Below are 23,712 nucleotides of genomic sequence, written 5' to 3' on the forward strand. Positions count from 1 at the left end.
CTCAAAAACATTAAGTTGCATTGACAAACGTTTAGACATCTTCTGGAGTCAGGTGGATGAAAGGAAACGGGAATAGCAACGAACTGAGCTTTAAGTCTCAGAATCGCAACTCAAGCTAGTAGACAATTCCACAGAAAAACAACTGACCCACAGCTGCTTTCATGCCTTCCTTTTATACCCCAATGGGAGGAGCAAGAAGGCAAATATAAAAGACAGCTCTGAAAAGGGGAAGAGCAAGAGAGTAATGATGTGATTACTTTCAGGTGTTTCTTATAATATTTCAAAAACTATTAAAGATAATTACATGGGATAAAAAAACAAACAAAACTACATAATAATATCCATAATTGTGTTTAAACCTCATGAAAAAATGTTGATTAGAATCAGAGATACACCATTTTAAAAGATCTCATATATTTTCACTTTAAGTTGGAATATCTAAAAATCAAGATCTGTGACCCACACATATTACATTTAGAAAAAAAACCTTTTTATACCTAGTTATAAAAATATTTGATAGTTTAGGAGAAATTAAAGTTTTAACTTTAAAAACAAGCACAAATTACCATTGTTGCTATACACCTCGAAACTTTGTATATTGTTTTTAAACTTAAGATTTGAACCAGTAACACCCCATGTCCCCTGGGTTTGTCTGCCATACTCAAATCACCACCGCCAGTCTCTGGGCTCCTCTTACCTACTAGGACAGCAGGAAGCTGCAGAAGAGCATAAGCTGACTCAAAGAGAAGGAATGTCATGGTGGCAAAGGGAGGTACAGGCTGTTGTTGGGAGAGGAGGGCAAGATGGGTGTGCTGCCAAAAGTCCTGTTCTACCACAGCTGGTGCAAAAAACACTTTCAGTCTAAGGTGAAGGGGCTCAGGTGGAAGAATTGTGCCAAGGCAAGAAAAGCGGGTACTGGCGGAGGCTGTTAATGGGAAAAGATATAGAGAATATGAGAGTGAAAATATATTTTAATGTTCGACAAAAAAATTAATGAATTTTATATTTACATTTGGGACTACAACCATAGTGACACTTCTTTTTTCCATATTTCCCAATGATTTACAGTTCATTCGCATTCAGGATCATGAGCAGTCCTTCAGTATGGCATGGATAGTCTTGTACTTCTGTTTCAATTCTTCAAGTTTTGAAGCTGAAAAAGACAAACACTGCTAGCACTGGAAATAATGGAGGGAAGCACTAGGGCACTTTGGAGACAAGGTCTCTAATTCACTTTGAGCTTGGCAGCCTTCGCCCATCCTCCTTTGTTTTCTCTGCTTGCTGCTATTGTAAAAGGGGACACTGAGAAACTTGACCATTCCAACCTTTTGCTGCCACTTTCTAGACTAACATCTGATGTACACTATACTTAATAGTATATATAATAACCTCCCACTCCCACTGTATATTATCCAAGTCTTCCCTTGAAAAATGGAAGCTTCTTATTAAGGGCAGGTTAGATTATTATTAAAACAATCCATTTCACAGCCTCATTCTGGTGATTTTTTTAAAATCCTGGAGAGAAAGGGAAATTTGTAATCAGCACTTTAGAAAGGGGGATTTTGAAGCTATTCAAATCATAAGATGAGAGCAAAATCCTAGAGACAAGGCTCCATACCAGAGGTGCATCCAAGCACAAAGTATACACATTATTTGGTTGCAGGACTTACACAATGAGGATTTGACACTGCCGCTCCAAAACACCTTCTCTCCATGTGTCTGCTTCTCTGTTTCCATAACATAGGAAGAGGTTTCTGTAACCTGAGCCAGACTTTGCAATTCCTGGTGGAAGAAATACATAAAACCAAGGAAGCTAATTAGCTACACCATCTCACTAATTTGGCATCCACAGCTCTACTAATCCCATCTAGTTCTTCATGATCTGTACTCCTGAATTTGATCAAACAAATTGAGACGAGGAAAAGAGAGGAGACCCACATTCAATCCCATTTTTGATCGTACATGAAAGGCAGGATCAGGGGGACACCAAGCACACTAGATTCTTGTGATAGATGATAGATTATTACTGTGGCATAAACCTAAAAGAATTAAAACCCACTTCCATCAAATGAAGATCTCTCCACTTCTGCACATACTTAAGTACTGAGAGTACAGAGTTGTAATGTGTTTGTAATTCTATTAGCCTTTAAGATACACATGGCCCATATTCTGAAGGATATGAATGCATGCACACACACCTACCACTATGAGCTAGATAGAACACATGACAATTCCATCTTGAGCCCCATTTTGGAAAAAATACAGAATCAAGTAAAAAAATAAATAGATGCAGACAGACATGCTGAGGTGTTCACCTCAGGGTCTATGTTTTACAGTGTCTGGGCCTGTATCACTTCAAGTGATAGTTGGGGTATTGCATGACAAAAAGCTTTTCCAGGTAAAACAGTCACACCATGTAGAAATCTCCACATCAGGAAGAAGGCCTCTCTAAAGCTACCACCCTTCCTTCCTATGTGCAAGGGTTGCTTGTGGAACCCTGATCGCAGTCTGAAGTGATACAGCCCAGACACAGTTGAATGACAGCAAGAACAACAGACTACAAAGTTACAGCACTACAAATCCACTTTAATTTCTATGGCTCCATCCCATAGAATCCTGGGATTTATAGTGTCGTCAGAGGCACAAGAGGAGCTTTCTGGCTGAGAATTATAGTACCCCTAGGCCGCAAATACCAAGATTCCATAGAGCAATGCCAGGTAGTTAAAGTGGAATCATTGTTGTATAATTATGTTGTGTGACTGGGTCATGGAGGAAGGGAAGTAAGTGACTGGAAAGCAACTGGATCACTGCCAGGATATCAAAATCAACACATTCTCACACAGCAATGGTGAACCTTTTAACCTCCAGATATTTTACTTACAACCCTCATTAGGCTTCTCAATATAGCCATAGATAAGAGATTCTGGGGACTAAGCTCCTAACATCAAAAAAGGGCAAAGAAGCCCCACATCTACATAAGCACTTCCTATATCTATTGCCACACTTATGGTTTCCCCAAGCATAAAGCCAGCTGACATTTCCTGAGAACTAACTGTAATTCTCTCGTCTCATGCTGCTGCTACATGGACAAGCTCCTTTCTTGCCCCCAGTCTCACCTGCACACAAAGTGTCAAGCTCTCGTGCACATCTTGGAAGAGGGGACCGCAGGGGCTCAGCTTAAGAACTCGCTGTTCACTGTTCTTCTGCAGCTCACTCTCGTACACCTGCTCAAAGGCCAGGAGCAGCTGGCTGAAGTCAGAAGCAATCAGCTTGAGAGTCTGCAGAGTTGTGGCACTGTCAAGGGATGCATCTGCCATACCCAGGTCTTCCTGTAGGAAAGGACACTGAAAAGGCCCAGTTTTGATACTGTTAAAAATGTAATCTGCTATAAACTTGGAGCCCATGTCAAGCATTATTGTGCTTGAGCCTCCCCACCCCACTCTCTTCTCAGGCAAAAACAGTTATTGTTTAGATCTTACCCCTTCCTCAAGCAGCAAATATCAGCCTACCCATTATGATTCAAACAACAGATCTGAACTTAATTTTTATATCCGTCTTTACAACCACTTTTTATTATAAGTTTTCACCACTTGATGACTCTTTCACTAGCAAAGCATAATTAATCACTGAATTACAGTGAAATACACAAGAACATCTATTACATTGGTCAAATAAATATCATTGGATATTGATGTACTAAACCATCAATATTCTACAATGAATTCATACAGCCTAAAACAAGAGGTGCTATGGACAAACACTGCCAATGCAATTTGCCAGCAGAGTAAGGAAGTTGCAGCTGACAAAAGGCAGCATCCACTAAACTTGTGTAATCTGGGTAAAGTATTATTATTTATTTATTTACATTTCTACCTCGCCTTCCTCCACCCTGAAGGGAACTCAGGGCAGCTTTACACATAGGCAGCTATTTGATACCTTAAAAACATTGTATAATTAAAATGAACATTTTAATAGAATAATAAAATACATTAAAATAATTAGAAACACTTTAAACAATACAACTACAATTAATCACCTAATCCACCAGTGTAGTCTGGGTTGTTCCTATAGTCATTGCACATTACTCCATATCTATCTATTGCACAGGTTCTCCAAAGGCTTGGAAACAAAGCCATGTTTTTACTCTCTTACGGAAGGTCAAGAGGGAGGGAGCTGATCTAATATCCTCGGGGAGGGAATTCAATAGCCAAGGGGCCACCACTGAGAAGGTCCTGTCTCTCGTCCTTGCCAATTGTGCCTGTGAAGGAGACAGGAGCAAGAGCTGGGCCTCCCCCAGACAATCTTGAACTCCAAGATGGTTCATAGAGGGAGATACATTAGGATAGGTAAGCTTGGCCAGAACTGTTTTGCTGTCCCAGATTTCGATGGGGGTCCCGATCCATTTTCCGGGAGCTTCCCAAATTCAGAAGGACGGAAATCAGTTTTTGATTCAGGAAGCCAAGATTCATTGGTGGCAATTGGGGGGGGGGGGGCTTCCCACAAGTTCCCCTTCCCTTCATTTTAGGCATTGTGTTTGTCCTTATTTCCTTCATTAAGACCTGGAGTAAAAGCACTGAAATTAAGATACCACTCTTTCTGCAATCCTTTCCTTTCTGTCTGTAGAGAAGACAGAGTTGCAGGCGTGTGCACTCTCTCCCTGCAGCAGGCAGTTTTCCAAAGCGTTTTAAGCAGGCTTCCCATTTCCCAGGGAAGGAAGAGGAATCGACACAGAAGTAGCCTAATGTGGGCTTCCTTAAAAAAGCCCTCTCTTCTCTCTTAATTTGGAGATGCTGGAGTGGTGCCTTTTTCCTCCTCGAGTTTTTTCTTCTACCCTGTTTCCCTGAAAATAAGACATCCCCAAAAAATAAGACCTAGCAGAAGTTTTGCTGAATTGCTAAATATAAGGCCTTCCCCGAAAGTAAGACCTAGCAAAGTTTTTGTTTGGAAGCATGCCCAGCGCCTGCCAAACAGAACACCAGTGCATTCAGGATTGGTAAATGTACATACCAGTTGTACATGGAAATAATGGTAGTAACAAGAAATTCTTGATAGGATTCACAGTTTGTCTGGTTATGCTGGTTTGTGATGACAACTACTGTACAGTATATAATAAATGTTAATTTTTTTGTTCAACAATAAATGTGAATTCTTCTTCATGGAAAAATAAGACATCCCCTGAAAATAAGACCTAGCACATCTTTGGGAGCAAAAATTAATATAAGACACTGTCTTATTTTCGAGGAAACACGGTAGCGGCTGCCTCCCTCCCTGCACTCCACGTGTAACCAAAAGCAGCCGGTTTTTGACAGCCACTGTTCTATTGCAGATATTTTTAAAATGGCAGTGGAGCCCATGCTCCTGAACCAACTGAACCAACCAAACAAGCCAAAGGCAAACGTCCATAAGGAATCTGAGAACAAACCTAGTATCCACTAGGCTAACCTGTACCTTGCAAAACCATCCTTTTACTTAACAAACTCATCTGATGATAACTTACCTGAGCTTTCAGATCTTTCAGAGCTGCCACTGTGTCTTCCAGCTTCTTCAGCTCATTTTTAATTGTCTTTTCATGAGACATTTCTGATAGGAGGGGCCTTGATAGATAAGACAGGTTGTACATTAGATGTATTTTGCCACTGCCACCTCAATAAGAGTAGTCAGGAGTTAGGAAACCTTCCGTTCAAACTGATATTGTATGAATGTTTCCTCTTGGTTTCTTATCTTGACTGAACACTCAAGGAAATTACAGCCCCACTCTAGCTCAAGAAACATGTCCTTCAAGGACTTCTGGAGTCTTTTTCTTAAATTCTGACAGACGGTAAGCATAAAAAACAAGGAGCTCACCTTTTATGCAATACTTCTTCATCTGCCAGTAAATGCTTGATGTCCGAGCTCCAGGGATGACACTGTGGATTCAACACAGCCTGCAGGTCAGGGCTGCAAAAAACCTGTTTCATGAACTCCCCATTCTTACAAACCATCTCCAGTAAAGATTCTTCAGGGCTGGAAGATAGAGAAAAGGAGGCGAGAGGACTATATGTGAAGGCCTTAGGGTCAACCATGGTCAAATGATATCTAGGTGGCTGAAGAGGTGCTTTGTAGTCCCAGTTAAATAGAATTACTTGTAGTCCAGAACAGGACTGGGAAAGTACAGTAAGTGGGAAAGATTTTCAAGCTCTGAAGAGCATTGGAGGAGGTCAAAATTTTTACTGTATTTTTTCCAAATAAGAGGACTGGGAAGCATTTTTGTTGTGTTCTGGGCCCCCTCCTGGGCCACTTTACACCCATGGCAGGGCTTTGTGAAACCAGAAATAAACTGGAAGTCAGAAGTACATTTCTTTTTTAAAAAATACCCCTGCCGGGCCTAAAATAGTCCAAGGGGGCATAGAAACAGGGCATGAATGTCCACACACACATTTCATGTGGCTCTGCAGGCTAGGGTTGATGGGAAATTAAAGTTCATCACACCTAGGTGTTCATTCAAGAAAGGATTATACAGAAACCAAAGAAGCTGTGGTTCAAAACTGTTTCAAAAGGACATGTTGTTCCAAGCATTGTGTGGAGTATTATTGTAAAGTATCATCTTGAGTTTGCTACTTCTTTTGAAAAGTAACATGTCACCTAAGACTTCAAAAGCAAGACACTTGTACTTTACTATTAATCCTTCATTTTAGTTACCTTTTATTCATTTGTTTCTTTATTTTACTCTGAAAACACAACAAAAGGCACCAAATCTCACAAGATGACTAACATTTTTCAAGTTTCATTTCAAATTTTCTTTCATATGCATAATTCTCATACAGTTCTCATTGTACTTTTAAGAGTAACAATGCTAGTCACGGTATTATTACTCCACAAAGAAGCAAATGTGTTATTGATAACATCATTATTTCTAATGCATTACTTCCATGCTAACAAAAGGAAGGCCCAAAAATCAATCCTTTGAATCTTGAATGGTAGAGAATTTTGAGAAGCAAAGACTGGATGGGGCCAACAGCCAGGCTCAGCACAGAATATGGCCTTTAATGATTCCTAACCCATTTCAAATCAACATCCTCTTCTTTATGGGCTGCTCGCCACCTTCCCCCTCTTCCCCCTCTTCCCCAGGATACGTTTTAACTTGTAGGCATGACCCTAAGAAGCTGTTACAATGCTTTTGCAGGATCAAATCAAAAAAGCCAAAACATTTTGAAACAGATTTGCTGCACCATTCAGACTTAGTTCCTGCTTTCATCTACCACATGGAAGGGGGGGTGGACGGGATGGCTTTTGGGGTCTCTTCCAACTCTATGATTCTATCAATAATGTCATGATTTAGAACTGATTTCTATACCGAAAGACAAAACCAAGGTCACAACATGTTATAGAACTCCAATATAGTTGATAACGTAGTCTGTGCACATTCAGAAGAAGATCTACAAGCCACTCTAAACATCTTTGCAGAAGCATACGAGAACCACAGCCTCTCATTGACCATCGAGAGTGCTCTTCCAGCAATCATCAGCCAATCCCTCTGCAATACCAGGAATACAGCTTAATGGTGTAACATAATAAAATGTTGACCATTTCCGCTACTTTGGCAGCCACCTCTCCACAAAAGTCAACATTGACACTGAAATACAACATTGCCTGAGCTCTGTGAGTGCAGCATTTCTCCAAATGAAGCAGAGGAGGATCGGAACATCTGTAGGGATACCAAGGTGCTTGTTTATAAAGCTATTGTCCTCCCAACTCTGTTAGATGCCTGCGAAACATGGCCTGTCTACAGACGTCACACTCAACTGGAAAGATTCCATCAGTGTTGCCTCCGGAAAATCCTGCAAATCTCTTGGGAAGACAGGAGGACAAATGTCAGCAGGCTGGAAGAAGCAAAGACCACCAGCATTGAAGCGATGCTCCTACGCCATCAACTCCACTGGACTGGCCACGTTGTCTAAATGCCCTATCTCCGTCCCCCAAAGCAGTTACTATACTACCAACTCAAGAATGGGAAACATAATGTTGGTGGACAGGAAAAGAGATTTAAAGATGGGTTTAAAGCCAACCTTAAAAACTGTGGCATAGACACTGAGAACTGGGAAGCCCTGGCCCTGGAGAGCTCTAACTGAAGGTCAGCTGTGACCAGCAGTGCTGCAGAATTCAAAGAGGCATGGATGGAGGGTGAAAGGGAGAAACGTGCCAAGAGGAAGGCGTTTCAAGCCAACCTTGATCGGGACCGCCGTCCATCTGGAAACCGATGTCTTCACTGTGGAAGAACATGCAGGTCAAGAATAGGTCTCCACAGCCACCTACACATCCACTGCCAAGACACTACACTTGGAGGGCCATCATCCTTGGGCTACAAGGGATTGTCTAAGTAAGAAAGTAAAGTCTACACAGGAGAAATAGGCAACTGTGTGGGACACAGTTTGACAACACCCCCCAGGTACCACGACTCAGGATTGCAGAGGAGAAAAGAGGCACTTAGTGGTTAGAAGATTATGAGGGTTCAGGTTTTTCATGTGTTTTTACACATGTGGGGGCTTTCTATGTGGTTTGGGGGCAAAATTACCAGAAAAAAGGCATCCCCCTTTTAAAAATAATGGGGTGGGTGCCTGGTGTTCCCTTGAATGTACACAAAACTGGTAGGGCTTGGTTCTAGTACCCCAGCCCTTGAATACCAAATTCCATGGATGCTGAAGTCCCACTATATTAAATGCCATAGTGAAAGGTATATCTTAAATAACTTTTGTTTTTCTGGTATTAAAAAACAATACAGCCATGCAAGTTAAAAATTTGTAGATATAGAATTCGCTGATATGGAGGGCCAGCTATATTATCTACGGAAGAATGCAACTACTACCTAAGTGTATCTAACTATGTTCCGGATATTTCATTCTTTCTTTCCCCCCTCCCCCAATAAAACACCTAAATTCTAGATCACCAAACATCCAGGGCTTAGTTTGCCCAAGACACCTAATTAATTTCTGGACTTAATTCAAATTTCTCAATCAGCAGGCATTTTAGAAGCACAGAATTCCAGACCTTTTGCCAACTAGACCAATGTAATCTTGCCCAGCATGTGAACAATAAAGCCAAAAACTCAAAAGAGAAAGGTCATTAAATCCCTCTAACAGATCTGCTGGAAGACACAGCAGCTGATCTCCTCTGTAACTGAAAAATTCTCCTCACCTGGAACAAGTGCTAGAGTCAGATACAGCTGGAATTACAGCCACTAGTTGTTCCAGGAAGCGGAGCTGCTTCTGAGCAGAGGCTTTTCCCTGCAGAGGAGGATGAAAGCACAAGACAAGCCACACTGTGATAGTCCCTCTATGCCAGCATCTCTTTACTGACAGAGCTCACTCAGAAGAGCACTGCCTCTTAATGTGAAACAAGTTAAAGCAGCATTCAGAAGAATGCAATGAAAGTAAAGAAGTTTACAAATGAAATCCTTTAAAAGAAGGGTTAAAGAAGAAACTATTTTTTCATGGTATAATCTTAGATTTTTAAATAGTTTAACTTTAACACAGTGGGCCCTTCGTATCTCCTCAGATTTAGATCCAGGAGCCTCCATGGATACCAAAATCCATGCATGCTTAAGTCCATATACTGTAGTAAAATGGTACCCTCTATATAAAATGACAAAATTCAAGGTTTTATATGAAAATATTCAAAACATGTTTTAACTGGGTGGCAGAACTTAGAGGGTGGAAGTTTTAGATTAAACATGGTATGGAGAAAAGGGGTATACCTAGAGAACAGTCTGGCAATGGACTAAGCTGTCTTGGGAGGTGAGAAAAACCTCATTTCACTGACATCCCCACTTGCATCATCAGTCCTTACCTGGATGAGGTCCAGGTCATTTGCATGGCAAAGTGTCAGCTCATACCCCAGCTTGGCCATCCCTGTCAGAATAGAAGGTCATTTGAGTTACACACATTTTCCACTCATGTTTTAAACAATATGAACATGCACCTACTATTCTCCTCCCAACCAAATTTGCTCCACAGCACCTGTTTAAACATCACCTCTCTCCAGCGACGGGTTTGTTTGCAGTGCTGCTCATGAGGCATCTTGTTTTATATTTTTTGTTTTTATCTATGCCATTTATTGATATATTTTATGTTCATATGTTTTTGAATTTGTTGTACCCCAGCTTGTACCCCAGCTTGTACCATCAGGAGAGGCAGGTAACAAATAAAATTCATCACCATCTTGCACAGGTGAGAGTGCCTTGATTCAAGTCAGGCTGCCAGTCCACCTCTAGACTGGTGCTGATTCCTCTCAACTAAGGCCATTCCTCCAGAGCAGTGGTTCCCAATATGTGGTCCTCTGCTTGTTTTGGACTTCAACTCCCCGAACCTCAGTCAGCTTACTTACTTACTTAGGCAATCCCTCGTAGTTCGAGGATGATGGTCCTCCATTTCTTGAAGACGCCTGGGCGTGATTTTTTTTAAATGTGTGGAGGTCGGTGCACGGCCGGTCAACACACAGTCTTCACAGATTGAGGTCCCAGAAGGTGTGATTAACACAACGAGAGTGGCTTCTCAGTCTGTTGCAGCCTTCTTCCGCCTTCACAGCCGTTGTAACATGTACCATGTTATCCTCGCCTGCTCCGCCGTTGAGGTCTTAGGGTCTTCGGATTGTTCTTGGTCTGGATCCTCCCCTGTGGCCACTCCTGGGAGTGCATGACTCCAGTGGTTGTGCCCTCAGGTTCATTGAAACACGCAAGCTCCCTCACCACATCAAGGTGACAATCCATCTAGGGGGCCAGCTGTTAGGAATTATGGGAGCTGAAGTCCAAACATCTGGAGGATTAAGGATTGGGAACCACTGCTTAGGGAAGATTTTTTTTCTTTCCCAAGTAAGCTATGATTATTCTTTTTCATAAGCAATGCAAGGGACTGGGCCCAGTTTTGAATTATGTTAAACTGTTACTGGTATTTCACCTCATGCCATCAGAGCAGTTGATGTAAAAGACCAAGGACAGACTGAATCTCCCTTATCTGACATGTTTGGGAAATGTGAAATGTGTTCTCTATTTCAGCCTTTTTTGGATTTCGGAATATTGTGAAATCTCTTACAGATGAGGCCTAAGTCTAACCATAAAGTACATTGTTGTTCCATGTATACCAGTAGTTCTCAACTTGGGGTCCCCAGATGTCTTTGGCCTTCAATTCTCAGAAATCCTAACAGCTAGTAAAAGGGCTGGGATTTCTGCGAGTCCTAGATCAAAAACATCTGGGGACCCCAGGTTGAGAACCACTGATGCATACCTTATACACATAGCTTGACATTAATTCTATAAACAATATCATTTTGCATGAAATATTAGTTTGTGCACACTGAACTACCAGAAAGCAAAGGTATCAGCCATCCGTGTGGGTGATTTTCGAATTATAAAGGATAGTCAGTATGCACTGCAGGTGCTGCAGCTTAAGGTAAACGTTTTCCCCTGACATTAAGTCTGCTCATGTCCAACTCTGGGGGTTGGTGCTCATCTGCATTTCTAAGCCGAAGAGCCAACGTTGTCTGTAGACACCTCCAAGGTCATATGGTCAGCATGACTGTATGGAGCACCGTTACCTTCCTGCCACCTATTGATCTACTCACATTTACATGCTTTCGAACAGCTAGGTTGGCAGGAGCTGGTGCTAACAGCGGGAGCTTACCCTGCTCCCCAGATTCAAACCGGCGACCTTTTGGTCAGTAAGTTCAGTGGTTAAACCAGTTCCGTCACCGGGGGTTGCACAGCTTATGATTCGAGAAATACCAATACCAACAAAATAAGCTATAGTGCATAAACAATGAGCCTTGGGGATTTTTGCAAGCAGACATATCTTGGACATATCATGCATCTTTGGAAAAGATGATAACGCTTGGTAAAGTTGAAGGCAACTTTAATGGATTTACTTAACCATCAAAATCAATGTCCCAAGATGGAAATACTTGTGCATAACGGTTAATAGAGATGTCTATAGGCATCTTCTGGTCTTAGATTGATGAGTAGAATATGGAGTGATACAGTGCCACATACTTTACGTTAGTAATTGTAATTTTACAAAACTTATGTTTTAAGGGTTTCCCCCCCTCTAAGAACTTTTTAAGCTGGCCAGCCCCTTCTAATTGGTGCTCTGTACCATTTTGCCACCCCAAATCCTCCCTGGATGTTCTTTCAGGAGGAAGAGAATTTTCAGCAAGAAGTTAATAAGGATGTCAACCTGAATGAGAAGGCATGCCACACGGCCAAATACAAGCAATATGCCTACTCTTCTTAACTATACATTTAAAAGAAAAACTCACAATTGTCAGTTTAATATTTTAGCTTTAGAATCGCACTGAGCTAAATGAATTCATGTTGAAATAATTCCATCCAAGAGTACACTTCAAATCCATAAACTCTACCAGTATGGCTGCCCAGACACCTGCGAGCTTTCAAGTGCTGCATTTACCCATTCTGTCCCTCTGTCCAATGAAGAAGACCAGTTACTTGTATTATATGATATGTAGCCTACTGTAATGATCAGCTATTCTGTATAGTTCTACACAAAACTCTACAATCTTACACATCTTTCAAAAATCACTTTAATTGGTTCTATACATTTCAACATCTGTATAATGATCTCAACATGGTAGGCTCTGCCAATGTGGAGCAGACGCTGGCCATCTGCAAGCTCTATTGAGGAATCTGAACCAAAACTTCAACAAAAAAGGACCTCTACATAAACTTCTACCTTTCTCTTTTTCTTAGCCAGCACTTTACAACCAAATGACAAAACTGGAACAGAGAATCAAGGGAAAGTTGCCCTTTAGTTAAACAACTTATTTCACACTAGCTGTGCCTGGCCACGCGTTGCTGTGGCGTTGTCTGATGGTGTTGGTGAGAAATTGTTGAGGTAGTGGTGGTATTGAATGTCTGTTGTATGGTTGTCTTTATGTTTAGTATGCACACTGAAGTGGATTATATGGCAGTGTGGAGTCAAGATAATCCAGTTCAAAGCAGACAATATAAGATTATAAATGGGTTATATAGCTGTGTGGAAGGGCCTTGAGTCTACACTGCCATATGATCCACTTAAAATCTGATAATCTGTGGAAGAAGCCTAAGTGAGGCCTAACTGTGCCTGTCCCCTGGGCTGAGTAGGTTGCTAGGAGACCAAGTGGGCGGAGCTTAGCCTTCAAACTGGCAGCAATTGGATAAAACTTATTATTCCTTTCCCTGTAATTAGGACTTTATTTTTTCTTTTCTTTTTGTTGTATCAACCTAGAGCCATGAATGATGGGTTGTGTTGTCAAATTTCGGGGTTGGGGGGCCTGTAGTTTTGTTGTTTTGTCCGCTGCCCTGATGTCATCACTCTTTTATATATATAGATTGTACAAGTCTCATTGCAGAAGACAACAGTTTGGAAAAGTTCCCCTTTTTTGAAGTACAATTATTAGAATACCCCAACCAGAAAGGCTACCTGGTGGATAATGTGTGTTTTTTCTCTTAAAAAATGAGCAAGTTCAGGCTCATCGTGCAAACAAATTCATTAGGTACTACCATGTTCCTGCAGTACAGGCAGTCCCCAAATCAAGAACAAGAAAGGTTATATAGGTTTGTCCTTCAGCTGAATTTGTATGTAAGTCAGAAAAAGAACATTTTTAAGTGTAACTCCCGCCACATAAATACATACATGCATATATAAGCTTTGGATAACATAGGGAAGGGTTTTGCTGTCTGTTCAGAAGATTTCACCTCACTTTCTGTCCCTCTGATAAGTGGATTTTGAAAAAATTGGCTTGTTGTGGAAATAAGGATTGGTGAGAAAACTTCAGCGGATACACCTTTCCCCTTAGGTGTGAATTTCCCTTCCTGGGGAAGATTTCTCTCACTTCTTGTTGTCTCACCCTGTTCTTAACTAGGAATCGCATGCAAGTCGGATGTTTGTAACTCAGGGATTGCCAATACTTCATTAAGGGACAGGGCCTTCTCCGTGGTGGCCCCCCGACTCTGGAAAACCCTCCCCAAGGATCTCAGACAGGCCCCTACATTGGCAGTCTTCAGAAAGAACTTGAAGACCTGGCTGTTCCAATGTGCCTTCCCAGATTAATAGGAAATCTCCAACTCCAAGTCCCATAAGCACTTTATTAGAACTAGATTGTATATCGCACTCTGCACTTGCCCTAGAAGCCTTATATATCACCTGTCACATCAGCACTTTTAATCTTGTACCCATTACTCTGGCCCGGCCCAGTTTTATTGTGTTTTAGCGTATTGTTTATTGCTTGTTGTTTATACTGTTTTAATTGTTTTAATTTGCCTTTTGTTTTGTATTGTTATATTGTGTGTTGAGGCCTTGGCCTTTGTAAGCCGCATCGAGTCCTTCGGGAGATGCTAGCAGGGTACAAATAAAGTTTAATAATAATAATAATAATAATAATAATAATAAAAGCTGTTGCACTGAAAAGCTTGTTTTATTCCCCCCCCCCCCCCACACACACACACACAAATCTGATGCTACCAGTGGGAATATCAATATGCTGTTACATGCCTTTACCTGCTCAAAAACAGCCCATGGGTTCAGTCTTTTGCAACATGGTGATTCTACAACCTAAAGCCTGATATTTTGCATTTGTGGTTAGTAAAATTCTACTGGAACATGGCCACACAGCCCGAAAAACTCACAGCAACCCATTATTTAGGCAAATTTACCATGAAGATCTCACAAACTCTGAGTGAAAGATACACTCTTCTAGCCTCAAAATGCCAGCTGGCAGATGAGATGAAACCCAGTTCAGGTCAACCAGCTTTATCTATTCATCTGGGTATAAAGCCAGTTCTGCATTCCATTACACAAGTCTAGCTTGACCATAAACGGAAAACCAGAGGAGGTTATGCAGACTGAAATGTGAGGAAAATATCAATGCTTTAAAAGTTATTTTTTGGGTGCTACAATTGTGAGGATCCCAGGAGAGTGTAGGAGGAGTCCAAAAATAATTTTAACAACCTCTGATCAGTATAGAGACAAAAAGTGGCTTGCTTTTAAGATATTTTCTTGGAGTTCTATGGGACAAGCTGAAAAAGATGCCATATAAGATCAAAGCTTGCAAATGTTATTGTTCGGCACTTTACATATTAATCTTAACAACAGCACAGTTCAATAGCATTTGCAAGACCATATAAGGTTAATATGATGAAGAAATTTCACTGGGCAACATTAAAATGTTAAAAACACACAGTCATGTTGAATTGTCAATTTTATTAAGTTGTTTTTATAAAATCATTTAAACAGTGGCTGTTACAGAATTAGCATAATAAAAGTGTTGATTATCAAATTTAAAAACGCTAGTGTGCTTTAATTACAGTAGTCTCCCACTTATCCAAGCCTCGCTTATTCAAGTTTCTGGATTATCCAAGCCATTTTTATAGTCAATGTTTTCAATACATCATGATATTTTGGTGCTAAATTCGTAAATACAGTAATTACAACATAACATTACTGCGTATTGAACTGCTTTTTCTGTCAAATTTGTTGTAAAACAAGACGTTTTGGTGCTTAATTTGTAAAATGATAACCTAATTTGATGTTTAATAGGCTTTTCCTTAATCCCTCCTTATTATCCAAGATATTTGCTTATCCAAGCTTCTGCCAGCCCGTTTAGCTTGGATAAGTGAGACTCTACTGTACTATATAATGAATTGATAAATAACTGTTGACATTTTTAACGAATTACGAACCAATTTAATTTTAAGAAGGCTTTCCCCATCTGTGGTCAACAGGGATAGCTTAACACCCTCCTCAACAGTGTGCCAAACAGCATCCCTATTTTTTTTACATATAATTAAATAGCACCATTCATTTATACAAGGGAAATTGAAGGTTTCCAGATGAAACAAACTATACCCACCACTTTTGACATTGCTCACCTAGATCCCACTGACAAGGAGGGATACAATTTGAGCCCTGGTGGCGAAGTGTGTTAAAGCACTGAGCTGCTGAACTTGCAGACCGAAAGGTGCCAGGTTCAAATCTCGGGAGTGGAGTGAGTGCCCGCTGTTAGCCCCAGCTTCTGAACGTCATACAGTACATTTGTGTCTGATCCCCAACTCTGAATGATAGTCATTCTGCTTCTTTCCCTTAGTACTTATAGTTCTTATCTCATTCCTACCTTTTGCCCAATTCTCAGGCTTTATCTAGTGACAACTGCACATTTGGATATGTATTAAATTGGACTGAATTGAGTGCAGCATTCAAAATAACAATTTGAGAATATTGTCTTGGGTTTGGAAGATTTGCCTTTGTTTTAATTCATTCTGTGACTAAACATCTCCGTTCCAGAATACATGGCATAAGCCAACCACTCTCAGCCCCATTATCCTAGATATCATTAAACAAATAAAGTCATTAATTGCATTTGATCTCTTATTTTACAAACTGACAATCGTTCACTCAGTAGAATGTCAGTACAGATCTTGTAGCTCTTCCCTTTAGGGATTGGCAAAACTATCCCTTCTCCACCATGTGTTGCCAAAATAGGTAATCTAGTAAAGTGCACTTGGTTCCACTACACTCTGCAGCCAAAATCACGTCAGTGCTGCAGAAATAAAGGAAAGAAGGAAGGACGGGCATAGTTGTGCTGTTTCTGATGAACTGAGAGTAACTCTGGAGAGTTAATGTGTGCTTGAGAGAGAAAATGAGATATCTATAATTTGCACACGCAAGGATATTAGATTTGTATTCTGCAAGCACTGATACTTATCTCATCGACAGTGGTAATTATCCCTCCCAGAAATCCAATCCAGAAGAGGCAGCAAAATCCTTACTATTCTAAATTTACGTATCTTTCCACCCCCACCCGCACCACTGAATCTTGGCTTGCTATGGTGAAAGGCTAATCTCTGCTAAAAGACATGCTTCATGTCCCATGTTTCAACAATCTATGCCATCTGATGTGGACTACTTGCCAGCTGGCCGTTCTACTAGTGCCTAAATCATTTAAGATTGTATTTTAGGACCTCTAGTTATATGAAGACTATCTGATTTTTCAGAATAAGGTCTTTTGCAAGAATGCACACTTCTGTGATTTGAGGTGTAATAGCTAGTTGTAGGAGCCTCCGGTGGCTCAGTGTGTTAAAGCGCTGAGCTGCTGAACTTGCAGACTGAAAGGTCCCAGGTTCAAACCCAGGGAGCGGAGTGAGCGGCCGCTGTTAGCTCCAGCTTCTGCTAACCTAGCAGTTCGAAAACATGCCCATGTGAGTAGATCAATAGGTACCGCTCTGGCGGGAAGGTAAGGGCGCTCCATGCAGTCATGCCGGCCACATGACCTTGGAGGTGTCTACGGACAACGCCGGCTCTTCGGCTTAGAAATGGAGATGAGCCCCAACCCCCAGAGTCAGACATGACTGGACTTAACGTCAGGGGAAAACCTTTAACTTTACCTACAGAGCATATATTTCTATGTATTGTTATGAAAACTGGACAATGAAGAATGCTGATAGGAAGGGAAAGAAGTCCTTTGAAATATGATACTGAAGGATCACATTTCAAATTCAGAGTATTCATATTTTTGTAGATACAGTACTCTGAATTGCCAAAAAGACAACTGTATGCATCTTAGATCAAATCAAACCTGACCCCCCCCCCCCTCCATTAAAAGTGATGATGACTAAGCTATGGCAGTCATATTTTGGACACATCATGAGATATGCAACTCACAACTCAATGCTCACCAAAGTTCACACAGGCCATCTCCATGAAGGCAGGCACTCCTTCCTTCAACACACAAGCATTTCAAGTATTTCCTAAAGAATGAAAGTGACTGCATATTTGCCATTTCAACCTGAACACAAAACATACCTTTTATTTTTAAATCTGACTCCGATTCTTTGAGAGATGAAAACTGTTCTTTGAGGGGTGGATACACACTGCAAGGGAGAACAAATGGGATTATTGCCTTAACACAGCACAGGTAGGCAATCAGGAGATGGGGGGGAGGGAAGGAAGTAGCAGTTTCACCAAGGGCCCTCACCAGGGGCCACCCAAGGTCTGTGTGCCCTTGATGTAGCTTAGGGAGCCTTGCGAGGCGTGGCCAGACTCGCTGTTTGGATGGCAACACGGGACCCCAATCCCATCCAGCCAAACAGACAGCTTTTGTGCTGTTATGTAAATGTCAAGGGAGGCACAATCAGGAGATTGGGGGGGGGGGGCGGGAGAGGGAGGAAGTAGTAGTTTCCCCAAAGGGCCCTCACCAGGGGCCACCCAAGGTTAGTGTGTCCTTGATGTAGCTTAGGGAGCCTTGCCAGAAATGGCCAGATTTCTTGTATGGATGGCAATACAGGACCCCATCCCACCAGGCTTCTGTTTGGGTGCTGGGTTTGGTGGTCCCTATTTAGACTTGTCCACACCTGCAGGGTGAGAGGATCTGCAGGAGTCTACTGTATATCATGCAGATGTGGACATGTCTACATAGGGACCACCAAAAGCAGTGATGCCCAGAATATGAAAGGCACTGCAGGTTAACTCAACCAGAGAAGTCAGTCATTGCAGAGCACTTGATGAACCAACCTGGACACAGCATATTATTTATTATATTAAGTGCTGGACCACTCTAACAACTACCATGTCAGACCACACAGAGAAAATGAACCAAATCTTGCTACCAGTATTAAAAAACTCTAAAATTAGGACCGTAAATAAAGAACTACACTCTGAAAAAGGCAGGAAGCTACCAAGCTGTGAAGCTGTAAAGCCATTCAATGATAATCAAAGTGATCAATTGCAACATTTACACTAGTCTCCAACAGACAACAGTTATTTCTCCCACCATGGACATTTCACAGATATATAAACCTCACTTGCCTATTCTCCAACAGACCTTAACTACCTCTGAGGATGACTGCCATAGATGTGGGCAAAATATCAGGAGAGAATACTTCTGCAACATGGGCATACAGCTCAGAAAACTCGCAGCAACCCAGTGATTCTGGCCATGAAAGCCTTCGACAACATATTTACATTATGATTCATAAGAGTAGCAAAATTAGTTATGGATTGTGTGATTTTAATAATGTAATTCTTTTTAGATATTTTTAGTTCTTTGGTTTTTAACATACCGTAAATGTTTATCAATGTTGTTTTTAAGGCACTGAATTGTTGCCAATGTGTGAAGCTGCTCTCAGTCCCCCTTGAGGTTGAGAAGGGCAGGGGTACAAATATGGTAAATAATAAATAATAAAATAAGTAGCAACAGAAATAATTTTATGGTTGGGGTAATCACAACATGAGGAACGATATTTAGGGATCATGGCATTAGAAAGGTTGAGAACCACAGGTGTAGGTTATAGACAGATAGATATGGTTGGGTCCCAAGGACTATCATTCAACCCCCTTCTGCCATAAGGGAAGACAACAATAAAGCCCTCCTGACAGATGGCCATCGAGCCTTTGCTTCAACACCTCCAGAGAAGGTGACCAAATGACACATCATCCAATAAGATGATGGGATGGTTGTCTTTCAGGAGGGCTTAAACTGTGCTCTTCCTGCCTGGCCATAGGGGGTTGGACTGGATGCTCTTTGGGTATCTCCTCCGGGGGGGGGGGGGTGAGGTGAGGATTCTTTGAATGCAACACACCTGTGGAGTACAGGTGACATACTATTATGTCCTGTTTCGAAAGCTATGCTCTACAGTTAATGAAAAGATCCCCTGGGTGACAGGTTTGTGCAAAATATGTCCTGACTAGCAAATACAAACTGCATACTTGTCAAAGTGGAAAGAAAACTGCTAACATTATAGATTCCTTCATCAAGAAACTTCGTAAAGAATTCCACTCCTAATTCCTATTTGATGCTTCATGTCCCTGCTCCCTTTCATAAGAGTCTCCAGGTGCACAAATGCCCACAAAAACACGGGACAGGATTGAAAGTTGATCTGGGGTACCATGCTTCCTTCCCCCCATCCCCACTCATGTACAGGACAAAGAATAATTGCCACTGGATTTCATTTGCAAGAGTCAGTTTCAAACATTAGCACCACTACATGAGGTTCACAATCTTTTTGAAGGGTAACACCTTTCATTTTGTAAGCTGCTTCTTAAGTGTCTTGATCTGTGTGGCAATCCTCCAAACCAAGGACCTACAGTCTTGAGAGACACAAAACTAAAGGAATTTGATTTTTTTTTTCATATGCCAGACTTGCTGTGTGTCACAAACCATCTCTAGCTTTAAAAATTGATCAGGCTACATTAAAAATATGAAAATCTAAACAAGCTTATAGATACACAATATAGATTATCAATAGGAGCAGGACACACAGTTTTGTTATTGTAGCTCTGTCTGTACAGAAAGCAGTGGGAGAAAGACAGACACCATAGTAAATAGGATCAAATTGTGGTGGAAGTTACCTGGTGCAAATCCATTCCAATATATCCAGGCGATGGGATGAAGGGGTGCATAGCAACTTCTGTATATCTTCAGCCTCTGATAAGAAGACACCCTCAAGGGCAGGGCAGCCCAGTTCCTATAAGGTTATGAGAGAACAGTTATTTTCCCCCATTCACCAAAGCTATTATTTCTCTTGTGTTCTCTAATGGAAATTCTCCATCATCAAAGGCACCAATTTTCTCATGTCATGCTTGCACCACACCTATTCGGGGAAATAATACTACTTCCTGCTCCCAGTGGTAATATACTTAGGAGACACCACCACTGTGTAAAAGTCTGGAGATGTCGAAGATTTTCAGTCCCAAATCCCTATTCCATAACCCTGCCTCATATGGTCTTTTCTGTCAGTTTGTTTACTTTTTGGTGTGGAATAAGCCACTCTCTAGTCACAACTGGATACATTTAGATTCAGAGTCAGGCTTGACTAATAAATATTTTTTACACATTCCAGCTACCTCTTTGTTTTTTCTTAACTAAGAATTTGGAATTACTGAAAGGTAATATATTTCTCATCATGACCAGAAATGAAGTATCAAGAAATGAACTGGTAATATCTGTAGGTCTCCAGAGAAAGTTCCTTCAGCGAATTAGCTAAGTTACTACAAAAAAGAGAAATGTTTTGAGACACCCTTTACACTAATCTATTTCATAAAACGCCACATATTAGAATTTTAGTTAAAGTGTTAAAGTCACACAAAGCATGCTAAGAAGAAAATGCCATCCTTTTCTTTCCATTGTGAAGTAACTAACCTGAGAGTCTCATAGAATCATAGAATAGTAGAGTTGGAAGAGACCACATGGGCCATCCAGTCCAACCCCCTGCTAAGAAGCAGGAAATCGCATTCAAAGCACCCCCGACAGATGGCCATCCAGCCTCTGCTTAAAAGCCTCCAAAGAAGGAGCCTCCACCACGGCCCCGGGGAGAGAGTTCCACTGTCGAACAGCTCTCACAGTGAGGAAGTTCTTCCTGATGTTCAGGTGGAATCTCCTTTCCTGTAGTTTGAAGCCATTGTTCCGTGTCCTAGTCTGCAGGGCAGCAGAAAACAATCTTGCTCCCTCCTCCCTATGACTTCCCTTCACGTATCTCCACTCCTAACTTCATCTTGGCCACAGACTAACAATACAACTCTATCAAGTTTTATTCAGAAACATGCTTATATTATTTGCCTCAAACTTACCAATACTTCGTAGAATTCTATAGGTCTCACCTTAGAATAAACACATGTATTTACACACTTTCGACAGAGGCAAAAATATATAAACCTTTTTCTATAGAAACCAATAAATTGCAGCTAAATTTTACTTTAGGATTAGTGACAGAGCAGTAGTATACTTCAGAGCAAGCCTCTTTAATTTGCAGCCTGCCTTAACTTCCAGAATTCTTGAACGTTGAATAAGCTGCTAGGGCTTCTGGGAGTTCCAAATAACTGGAGTGTTGCTGGTTGAAGAGGCCTGCTCTGTACTTCACCAAAGAGCAATAGCCAATATGCTAAAGAAAAATGACAGGGAGGAATGCAGCTGGTTTCCTGCTCCATCTGTCACCCAGTAGGTCCAGCCCTGAACACTGTTAAGGAATTATAGAAGTGCTTATTAGACAATCTCATTCACTCCATACACTCCCCTGAAGTAGAGAATCAGTCTTCCTAAAGCTTGTTATCCCAGCACCAGATATTCCAAACACAGTACTGTCTTTTAAAGCTTCTTTAACATCTTGTTTACTACAGATTGAGTTATGAATTTTGAAATATAGTAGTCTCACTTATCCAACACTCGCTTATCCAACGTTCTGGGTTATCCAACGCATTTTTTTAGTCAATGTTTTTAATACATCATGATATTTTGGTGCTAAATTCATAAATACAGTAATTATTACATAACATTACTGCGTACTGAACTACTTTTTCTGTCAAATTTATTGTATAATATGTTTTGGTGCTTAATTTGTAAAATCATAACCTAATAATAATAATAATAATAAAACTTTATTTATACCCTAATTTAATGTTTAATAGGCTTTTCCTTAATCTCTCCTTATTATCCAACATATTATATGGCTGTATGGAAGGGACCTCATTGGAAAGCCAAGACAAACCTCTTTTGAACGCGTCTTGATAAGAAAACCCTGTTTTGCTTCAGGGTCGCCATTCCTCAGAAATGACCAGCAGCAGCTAGCCCAAACATTTCCTATTTAGAAACCTCAGCCAATCTTGCAGCCACCCGCACTAATAATAAATTCTTATTTTGTTCGGAGGAGACTCCAGAAAGGAATACCTGCAGACGTTCATACAATACTGCAAAAGAAGCCGCCACCATCTTCCCGCCTAAGCCTCGCCCACGCCTCGCTTTCATTGGCTCTGGACTCGGGAACGTCAATGAGGACAGAAAACTCAGAACATCGTTCCCTCCGCCCTAAATGGGTTGGCCTAAGCTTCGTGGTGCTCTGCAGCGAGGACTGGGCTGTACCAAAGGAACGAGGGGAGGGGAAAGTTGCAGCGTTGCATTTTACCTCACGCCTAAAAAACCGCGGGATAATTCAATTCCCAGTGTGCCTTCAAATCCTTGTGATGACCTTCACAGTGGCTCTATCTACATACACTTCCATATACGGTATACAATATAATGATACAGTAGAGTCTCACTTATCCAACATAAACAGGCCGGCAGAATGTTGGATAAGTGAATATGTTGGATAATAAGGAGAGATTAAGAAAAAGCCTATTAAACATCAAAATATGTTATGATTTTACAAATTAAGCACCAAAACATCATGTTATACAACAAATTTGACAGAAAAAGTAATTCATTACACATTAATGCTATGTAGTAATTACTGTATTTACAAATTTAGCACCAAAATATCATGATATATTGAAAACATTGACTACAAAAATGCGTTGGATAATCCAGAACGTTGGATAAGTGAGTGTTGGATAAGAGAGACTCTACTATATATAGAAATAACAACATTGTAATGTAATAATATTAATATATTATATATAATAATAATGTTCTAATTATATATAATATGAAATATAATATAATAATATGAGCCCCCAATGGCGCAGTGGGTTAAACCGCTGAACTTGTTGACAGAAAGGTTGAAAGTTCGAATCCGGGGAGCAGAGCAAGCTCCCGCTGTCAGCTCCAGCTTCTGTCAACCTAACAGTTTGAAAACATGCTAATGTGAGTAGATTAATAGATATCGCTCCGATGGGAAGGTAACGGTGCTCCATGCAGTCATGCCGGCCACATGACTTTGGAGGTGTTCATGGACAACGCTGGCTCTTTGGCTTAGAAATGGAGATGGGT

The 23,712-nt window shown here is 41.0% G+C and overlaps 1 protein-coding gene across 3 annotated transcripts; it reads right to left on the reverse strand.

The window, feature by feature from the left end:
- Nucleotides 1-953: 953 nt before the first annotated feature.
- On the reverse strand, nucleotides 954-22,825 carry haus7 (HAUS augmin like complex subunit 7). 3 transcript variants are annotated; one of them, XM_062971246.1, is made up of 10 exons: nucleotides 22,675-22,825; nucleotides 20,364-20,479; nucleotides 17,820-17,887; nucleotides 9,823-9,884; nucleotides 9,172-9,260; nucleotides 5,845-6,003; nucleotides 5,498-5,594; nucleotides 3,117-3,344; nucleotides 1,671-1,782; nucleotides 954-1,153 (listed from the first exon to the last, which is right to left on the reverse strand). In XM_062971246.1, exons 1-10 carry the CDS (start codon nucleotides 22,750-22,752, stop codon nucleotides 1,086-1,088), a joined length of 1,077 nt encoding a protein of 358 aa, XP_062827316.1. In that variant the 5' UTR covers nucleotides 22,753-22,825; the 3' UTR covers nucleotides 954-1,085. The 3 variants fall into 3 exon arrangements, with proteins under 3 accessions (XP_062827316.1, XP_003216945.3, XP_062827317.1); XM_003216897.4 differs by lacking the exon at nucleotides 17,820-17,887 and having other exon boundaries at nucleotides 22,675-22,824; XM_062971247.1 differs by lacking the exons at nucleotides 17,820-17,887; nucleotides 22,675-22,825 and adding an exon at nucleotides 22,496-22,628.
- Nucleotides 22,826-23,712: the final 887 nt, after the last annotated feature.

This window comes from Anolis carolinensis, chromosome 2 (genome assembly GCF_035594765.1).
Source record: "Anolis carolinensis isolate JA03-04 chromosome 2, rAnoCar3.1.pri, whole genome shotgun sequence".
In the NCBI taxonomy this organism is placed as follows: domain Eukaryota; kingdom Metazoa; phylum Chordata; class Lepidosauria; order Squamata; family Dactyloidae; genus Anolis; species Anolis carolinensis.